Below are 9,912 nucleotides of genomic sequence, written 5' to 3'. Positions count from 1 at the left end.
TTTATTTATAAAAGAAACATATTAATTTAATTCAAGAAATCTTCATATAAATCAGATGGTTGCTCAGTGACTGTTGGATCAATATTATCCACAAAATTTACTTCCTTTTCTTTACCTTTCAGCGAATCCTGATACATCTTAACAAGATGTTTAGATGTTCGGCAAGTATTAGCCCAGTGGCCCATTCTACCACATCTGTAACAAGATTCTTCAGAATTTTTAGAAGAATTTTCTTCAACATCTTGTTTAGTGGGCTTGTTTTGTGGTTGATATTTATATTTTCGTGGATTATTATTTCTTTGACCACCACGGCCACGACCACGGCCACGTCCACGCCCATTCCCATTACCATAAGGATGGTTTCTACCATAGTTATGGCTTTTGGCATGATGATGGCGATGGTTATTATAACCACGACCTTGCCCGCGTCCTTGTCCCTGTTTATAATTATTTGCAGTATTTGCTTCAGGGATTGCAAGTGTACCAGTAGGACGGGATTACTGATTTTTCATTAATAGCTCATCATTTTGCTCTGCAACCAAGTGATATGAATTAAGTTCAGGATATGTGTTGAACTTTAGCATTCTCAAATTTCTTTGCACTGTGATGTTGGCAGCATTCATTGTGGAGAAAGTTTTCTCCAACATGTCTGCATCACTTATTTCATGTCCACAGAATTTAAGTTGTGAGACTGTATTATACAGAGCTGAGCTGTATTCATTTACTTTCTTAAAGTCTTGGAACCTTAATATTCTCCATTGATCCATAGCAGCTGGAAGTAAAATTTCTCTTTGATTATTGAATCTGCTTTTGAGACCTTCCCATAAAACATGGGGATCTTCTACAGTCACATAATTATTTTGTAAGCATTCATCAATATGTTGATGAATAAAACAACATGCCGTTGCTTGTTCTTTTTCAGAACAAGTGTTGTTTTCATTTATGGTTTCAAGAATGCCCAATGATTTAAGATGCATTTTTACTTTTATAACCCATGGCATGTAGTTATTTCCCGTTGATTCTAAAGGAGTAAATTTAAGCTTTTGCAGATTCGACATTTTCTATTATCAAAAATTAAAACAAACAACAAGATAAATTAGAGTCAATTTATATTCATAAGTATATAAACATTAAACATAAATTTAATATAACATAAATGATAAGTAGGTGACAGTGTCGACCATATGTAAGCAATCATTAATAAATGTTATATAACATAAATATAAATATTAGTAAACATAAATGATAATTAGGCGACAGTGTCGGCCATATAAATGTTAGATAATAGAAATATAAATGTTAGTAACATAAATGATAATTAGGCGACAGTGTCGGCCATATAAATGTTAGATAATTGAAATATAAATGTTAGTAACATAAATGATAATTAGACGACAGTGTCGACCATATATTATTCAGGTGGTATAACCGACCATATATCATTTAGGTGGCAGAGCCAACCATAATTAGTATTAAGATTATCGTGCTGATAACGTGTTATAATTCAGTAGGCTTATAACTACCTTTAGTGGTTTGATTCTTGATGTTATAATTCAGTAGGCTTATAGCTACCTTTAGTGATTTGATTCTTGATTAAGAATACTAATAATGAAGTGTAAGAACAAAGATGATAATGGAGAGAAAGAAAGAAACATTTTGTAAGTGTAAGAAATGGTGCAAGTTTAATGCTTGCATTCATGGCTATTTATAGCAAAAATATCACAAGTTTAGGTAATAAATTAATGTATGGTATTCTTCAAATTAACAAATTTGTCGTTGTTAGAGGAATGGAGGGTAATCAAGATTGGATATTTCATGTACCACATATTACTTTTCAGAGAAAAAGCACACTTCCACTACATGTACATTAAGATTATAACATAAAATTCTGTAATAAATACCCCGTAATTCATTTTCATCGTAACCAATTTTTGAATTCTCTCCATAGTATAGTACTCTCTATAATAACACATTACTAATTTCAAGTCAAAACAAGTTATAATTTCCCTATCCCTAAAACCATGAACACCCGCTTCTTTTTCTTATTATTAAATGAATAATTTTTATAATCAAGAAATCTCCAACAAACTGACATAACTCCAAAATATATTATACATGTAGGTTCAACAAAATCACATTACAGAGAGTTGATGCGCAAATAAATGGAAGTCAGTAGATTAACATTATATAAGAATCAGTATATGCAGACAGAAGAAAGAAAAAAGTAATGAATACATAAACAAATGCTTGCCTCGAGCTTAATAGAAAGTGGTGGTAAAACGACGTTGCCCTTTTCCTGGGGTGTTCTTGTGTTTGGTTGGAACAAACAAACTCGTTGAAAGAATCTTAGGATGTTAATCTCGAAAACTTCCCGTTAGTGCTTTTCAGGTATATCTCGAACAATACATTTTACTTTAACGCTTTCTGAGCTATGAAGTTTATTTTCCCGTCAAATGCTAATTTTCTTTTCACTAATTGATGTTGTAAGAGTTGTAAATTTATTTTTTATGCTAATATCAATTAACTCAACATGACGAACACCATAATGAGGATAATTGGTAAACTCGTAAATTAAATCTTAGATAGGATTTTCTTCAAATCTATTTTTGATGATCTTGATACACATACATATAGGTGATATATAATATGATTTTGGAATATGAATGGTTGTTGACAAGGATGTGTGTTTTTTTTACTCCGTATATAATATAATATGATTTAAGTAGATTTACAACTTATGAAAATTTGATTATACCATTTTCATGACATCTTATACTTTTCTTTGTTTTTTTAACCTACTTATTGACCAGAGGTCTATTCGGAAGCTATCTCTCTATCCATAGAACATTGAGAGGGTGTTTCACTTTTAGTGGATAAATTACTTCTCTTTGTTCAATGATAGTGGAAAGATTGTCTACATTTTACCTCTATATACCCCACTTTCGTGAGATTGAGTTTTGTTATTGTACAAGTCAACAAAGTCAACGAAAGTGAGAATATCAAGTGCAGGGATCTATTATGTAAATATTGGTGTTTTAGAAGTTCAGGGTTGTATTTTGTCATTCTGGAAAGTTCTCTGTTAGAAGGCTGTTAGACGTCTGTTAGTGTCAGTTTGTTAGGGTTGTTGGGGTTGAGCCCTATTTATTCCTTGATTTCATTTCTGTAATAGTTAGTTCAATTGAATGAGAAATTAGTCCATTCTTCTCTTCATTTTTCATAACCCTAAATCATCGTTGTCATTTAATTCACATGGTATCAGAGCGTCAATGGTGATTTAGCTTGATTCCGTTACAATTCGAATTTGTGATTCAGTGAATTGTTGAATCAATTCGTTTGATCTCTTCGATTTAACAATTCGAATATGTGATTCAGTGAATTGTTGAATCAATTCGTTTGATCTCTTCGATTTCATTTCTTTCCGCATCTGTATTTCGTTAATTTTTCTGTTTTGTTAAAATGAATCAACTCGATTACCAGAATCTGTTGTACTTGCATCCATCGGAAGGTCCAGGTTCACTTGCTGTTCAGGAGAAGCTAACAGGAGCACAGAACTATCGCTCATGGAGAAGATCCATAGAAATTGCATTGTCTACTAAGAGAAAGTCAGGTTTTATCACTGGAACTGTTACTCGACCTGTTGATGATGAAGTTCGTGCTGAACAATGGGACACCTGTAACGATATGGTGATAAGCTGGCTCATGAGCTCTGTGTCTGATCCTATTGCTAAATCTATCATGTTCATTGGAACATCTGTTGAGATCTGGAGACAGCTTGAAAAACACTTTGCTCTAAGCAATGGATCTAGGAAGTATAAGCTTCATAGAGAGACCTATTCTATGGAACAACAAGGTATAGTGATTAATGAGTATTATACAAAAATGAAGTGTATTTGGGAAGAGTTAGACTCTATGAATCAATTGCCTAGGGTTACTAACTTGACACCTGAGATAAGGGCTTTTCTTGCTGCTTACAATCAGCAAAAGGAAGAGCAGCATTTATTTCAGTTCTTGAATGGTCTAGATGAACAATTTAGTTCATTAAGGAGTCAATTACTGCTAATGACTCCTTTGCCTAGTGTTGAAAGTGCTTGTTCCATGCTGCAACAAGAGGAATCACAACGTGAGATGTTTTCAAGCTTTGAAACCACTGCACTTTATAGTAAGAATAGTCAGCCTGCTAAGACTGTTCAACCTGTTCAATCTGGTCAACCAGATAAATGTGCAACTTGTGGACATAAATGGCATTCTCCAGATAAGTGTTGGGAAAGAATTGGTTATCCTGTGTGGCATTATAAGTATAAGCAACAAGAAAGGGCAAAACAAGCAAGTTTTGGTAAAGTTAAACCTGGTCAAGGCAAAAGGACTGCAGCTAATGTTCAAGGGGGTAACATTGTGTTTACTACAGAGCAATTTGAGCAGTTACTAAAATGTCTTCCACCTTTGGCACAAAAGGATACTCAAAGCAATGATGATTCTGATAATGAAATTGATCATCACTTTGCTGCAGGTATATCCTCTACTAATTTGTCAAAATTGAATGTGTGGATACTTGATACTGGTGCTACTGATCACATTACACCAATGTCAAAATGTCTTAGTAATTCTAAATCTTTGTTCTGGAAACCAAAGATTAAATTACCAAATGTAGATTCATCTGTTATATCTCACATAGGAACTGTTAAGCTTGATAATGGAATGGGATTAAAAGATGTATTGGTGGTACCTGATTTCAAATTTAGTCTGCTATCTGTACCAAAGTTGACTAAGGACAAATCTTGTGATGTTATTTTCTTTTCACAATTTTGTGTCATTCAGGACTTGGTGACAAAGAAGGTCATGGGATTGGGTAAAAGAAGGAATGATCTCTACTAATGTGCCTCTTCATCAAGTTGATAAAGAGTTAACCAAGTTGATAGCAAAATCTTTCAATGATGGCAGCTTATTTTCAATAATAAAGGGAGCATCTGCAAACTCTAGTACTCTTGTTAATTCTTACATATTATGGCATCAAAGGTTAGGTCATGTGTCTAAGTCAAAGCTTAAACATATACCTTGTGTTTCTGATTCTATTGGTGAGCATAGTATGGATCTTTGTTTGACTTGTCCTATGGCAAAATTTGTCAAACTTCCTTATCAGTATAGTACATCTAAATGTAAAGAGGCATTTGGTCTTGTACATATAGATATATGGGGACCATACAAAGTTTGCTGAAAACAAATATAGGTACTTTCTAACCATTGTTGATGACTATAGCAGAGCCACATGGATATATCTTTTAGCAAGTAAAAGTGACTGTTTTTATGTGTTTAAATCATTTATGAAATTTGTAAAAACACAATTTCATGCTCACATAAAAGTGGTAAGATCAGATAATGCACTAGAGTTTGTGAAAGGTCAACTTGGTGAGTATTTGGCAAAGAAAGGTGTTATACATCAAACCTCATGCCCTGACAGACCACAACAAAATGGCAGGGTAGAAAGGAAACATAGACATATTCTGGATACTGCTAGAGCTTTGAGAATTCATGCTAATCTACCTTTAAAGTTTTGGGGTGATTGTGTTACAACTGCAACCTATTTGATAAATAGGTTTCCTACTCCTTTATTAAACAATAAAACTCCATATGAGATGTTGTTAAACAAACCTCCTACATATGATCACTTAAAGGTTTTTGGGTGTTTAGCAATGGCAAGTAATCCCACAAGAAGTGCAGACAAACTTGGTGAAAGAGGTGTTCCATGTGTTTTTTATAGGATACCCTGCACACTAAAAAGGTTACAAACTATATAATTTGCAGAATCATACTATCTTCATATCAAGAGATGTTCTTTTCTATGAAGAAACATTTCCTTTTTCTAATGCAAATTGCAAACCTTATTCATCTCCTACCTATAATATGTTTCCTACTCATCCTTCTGTATTTGATGATCAAGTTAATATCACTACAGAAGTTTCTCAATCTACAAATACTCAGTCTGTACCACAGGCTCCATTGAGAAGGTCACAAAGAAATGTTATTCCACCTACATGGCATAATGATTATATTATGCAACATGTTCCTGTTGCAAATCAAGTTTCTTCTCCTACCTTAGATCCTCAATTTAAATCATACCTCACTGCTTTGATGGCTCATACTGATCCAGCACACTTTTATGAAGCTATTAATGACCCAGGGTGGAGGTCTGCAATAGATGATGAATTAGCTGCTTTAGAGGCTAATAATACATGGGAAATTACTACTTTGCCAGAAGGTAAAAAAGCTATAAGCTGTCACTAGATTTTTAAAACCAAACTCAAAGCAGATGGTTCAATTGAAAGAAAGAAAGCAAGGTTGGTGGTTGATGGAAACAGGCAAAGGAAAAGGGTGGATTTTGCTGAAACCTTTGCATCTGTTGCCAAGATGGTGACTGTAAGATCTTTATTAGCTGTGGCTGCAATGTATAACTGGGAATTGTGCCAAATGGACGTATCAAATGCATTTCTGCATGGTGATCTGTTAGAAGAAGTCTACATGAAATTACCTTTGGGATATAATGGTAAGGGGGAGCCAATATCAAAAGTCAAACAAAGTCAAAGTGATCAAGTGTGCAGACTAAAGAAATCACTGTATGGGCTTAAACAAGCTCCTAGACAGTGGTTTGCAAAATTGTCAACTGCATTATTATCTTTTGGATTTGAACAATCCAAAGCTGATTATTCTTTATTCACTAAAAAGGATAATGATCAATTCACAGCCGTTCTGGTTTATGTTGATGATTTGTTGATTACTGGAAATAGTATCAGTCATATTGACAATCTAAAAAGTCAATTGAAGTCAACATTTCATATGAAAGATCTGGGAATGGTGAATTATTTCTTGGGCTTAGAGGTATCTAAAACTACACAAGGGATTTTTGTTTCTCAAAAGAAGTATGCTATGGATTTATTAAAGGAAGCAGGTGTTCTAAATCTCAAACCATATAAATTACCTTTAGATCAAAATGTGAAACTAAATGCAGACCTGGGAACACCTTTATCTGATCCTGAAGTGTACAGAAGATTGATTGGGAAGTTAATCTACTTAACCATTACTTGGCCTGATATATGCTATAGTGTTCAATTATTAAGCCAATTTATGCAAAATCCAACTTCTGTCCATATGCAGTCTGTTAAACATGTGCTGAGGTATATTCTTAATGCTCCAGATCAAGGAATTTTGTTGGCTAAGTCTTCTGCAGTTCAGCTAAAAGCATATTGTGACTCCGACTGGGCAAGTTGTCCAATGTCTAGAAGATCTACTACTGGTTATTGTGTTCTTTTAGGCGATTCTCCAATCTCCTGGAAATCAAAAAAACAAGCAGTTGTGGCACGTTCTTCTGCAGAGGCAGAATATCATGCAATGGCTATCACATGTTGTGAAGTTACTTGGCTTCTTGAGTTATTAAAGGATTTGGGATTAAAGGACTTAGGTCATGTTGAACTTCATTGTGACAACCAAGCAGCAATTCATATAGCTGCAAATCCAGTTTTTCATGCTCGTACAAAATATATTGAAGTGGATTGTCATTTTGTTCGAGATCAATTAAAGTCTGGATCCATACAAACTAAATATGTTCCTACAAAGAAACAATTGGCTGATGTGTTCACAAAGATTGTATCGGTTGAGCAGCATAATACTCTTATGAACAAGTTAGGAGTTTCTAGATTATCCAACTCCAAACTTGAGGGGGAGTGTACAAGTCAACAAAGTCAACGAAAGTGAGAATATCAAGTGCAGGGATCTATTATGTAAATATTGGTGTTTTAGAAGTTCAGGGTTGTATTTTGTCATTCTGGAAAGTTCTCTGTTAAAAGGCTGTTAGACGTCTGTTAGTGTCAGTTTGTTAGGGTTGTTGGAGTTGAGCCCTATTTATTCCTTGATTTCATTTCTGTAATAGTTAGTTCAATTGAATGAGAAATTAGTCCATTCTTCTCTTCATTTTTCATAACCCTAAATCATCGTTGTCATTTAATTCACAGTTATAGTTGTTGTTGTGGTATTTATTTAAGAAACCACATTCATTTCTTTTCAACATTTTAAACTATTTTGGCTATCTAGGCACGTTTTATTATATTGGGTAGTCACATGAACAAATTATTGCATTCGATTGAAATTATAGATTATATGAACTGCTATATATAATTTGCTAATATTTGTTGCAAAAACATGTATTGTTGTTGGCAATAACATGATTGTACAGATATTGCGTAAGTAGTTTAGACTAGTAAACTCAATCTACTCGTATTTGTTCTTTAATTAACTTTTGAGTGATGCCTTAATGTAATCTCATATCACTAGACCACAAGATAGTTTTCGTTGAATATGAATCTATTTGAGTGTAATGTTTAAAGATACATATATTCATGAACAATATTTTTTTGGAAAAAATGAAAACTTTATAACAAACTTTTTCTCAAAAAGAGAAAAGGAGAAACAAGAAACCAACACAAACATTGCAAATTGTCTATTACGTGTTTGACAAGGAAGCCTGTTTTTTTGTTTTTTTATATAATATGGTATTTTTTAAGAAATCACATTCATTTCTTTTCAAGATTTTAAACTATGTTGGCTATCTAGCCACGTTTTATTATATTGGGTAATCACATGAACAAATTATTGCATTCGATTAAAATTTGAAATAATAGATTATATGAACTACTATATGTTATTTTGCTAATATTTGTTGCAAAAACATGTATTGTTGTTGGTATTAACATGATTGTACAGATATTGCGTAAGTAGTGTAGATTGGTAAACTCATTTGACACGTATTTCGTCATTAATGGAAAAATTGTCTCTATGTAACTTCGTTTAGAAATTTTCTATTCATAACTTCCTTTAAAAATAGTCTATTAATATGACAATGGTTCATTAATGAAAAATTTGTCTACTGTATTTGTAACTTCCTTTAGAAATTTATAGATGTATTTTGTTATTATTGGGTAGTTACTTTCATAACAGTGAATATTCATATAAAATTATAAAATACGTATTTGATATGAAGATTTGAAATGAAAATTGACTAATATATTGAGTGTAAAATAAGATGAATTCATCCACATTCCAGATTAGTTACAATGGAAGTGGTTCAAGATTTTACCCTAAGGTAAAAGAACACGCCAACAAACACAAAAAAAAAGGCCATAAATGAAACATATTTTCTTGATATTAACAGTTGGAGCTTCATTTTTCTGTTCTTTTAAATTCTCCCAATTATGTTTCTGGTTTTGTTTGAGAGCGTTAGTAGGAGCAGCAACATCACGTTTTTTGATATCTTCCTTCTCCACACGGTCCCTATCACTTTCATTGAAAACAAATGAGGGATCATCTTTCTCCTCCATATCAAGACCAACCCCATATTCGTGTAACAGACTTTCGAATCTACTGATCATTTCCTTGTTCCATTTCAAATTTGTGTTCACCACTTCCAGAAGATAGTCAGAGTCAACTATCATAGATTCGACAGTAGACTTCATTCCAAACGAGCGCGAAGACTCTACCATAACGGACAGGTTCAAATCCTTTTTAACAACAGTTCTCAGGCCGAAGGGTTTATGTCTCTATTTTATTTAAGGCCAACTGTTGCAAAAATTTATCGCGTTCCATTTCCGGTTTAGCTGACTTGGCCTTTTCACTCCTTAAGTGTGAAGAAATCAGGTTTATGAGATTGGTAAACCCAATTTTGTATTGTGCTGCACAAGCTGTCAGTCCATACATCTCAGCAGTTGCTAAAATGCTTTCAGTTTTCTTTTCCATTTCTGACACAAGTTAAAGATATTATCGGTATTTGTTATTCATAAGAATCACTGATCATGCATATTTTTGCCATAGGGCTTAACATGTCTGCTCAATGCGTTAGTGGAGTTTAAGGATCTTAGAACAAGGATCTCC

At 33.4% G+C, this 9,912-nt stretch overlaps 1 protein-coding gene across 1 annotated transcript; it reads left to right on the top strand.

Moving 5' to 3' along the window:
• The first annotated feature begins 3,456 nt into the window (after window positions 1-3,456).
• On the top strand, window positions 3,457-4,872 carry LOC139840907 (uncharacterized). The gene has a single exon (XM_071831148.1). It carries the CDS (start codon window positions 3,457-3,459, stop codon window positions 4,870-4,872), a length of 1,416 nt encoding a protein of 471 aa, XP_071687249.1.
• The last annotated feature ends 5,040 nt before the right edge of the window (window positions 4,873-9,912 follow it).

Source organism: Rutidosis leptorrhynchoides, chromosome 4 (assembly GCF_046630445.1).
Source record: "Rutidosis leptorrhynchoides isolate AG116_Rl617_1_P2 chromosome 4, CSIRO_AGI_Rlap_v1, whole genome shotgun sequence".
Taxonomy (NCBI): Eukaryota; Viridiplantae; Streptophyta; class Magnoliopsida; order Asterales; family Asteraceae; genus Rutidosis; species Rutidosis leptorrhynchoides.
Note: the sequence above shows the minus strand (reverse complement) of the source record. Positions and strands in the feature narration are given on the sequence as shown.

Excerpts from the sequence above, each read along its gene's own strand:
- LOC139840907 (XM_071831148.1), top strand. The coding sequence starts at position 3,457 with ATGAATCAACTCGATTACCAGAATCTGTTGTACTTGCATCCATCGGAA.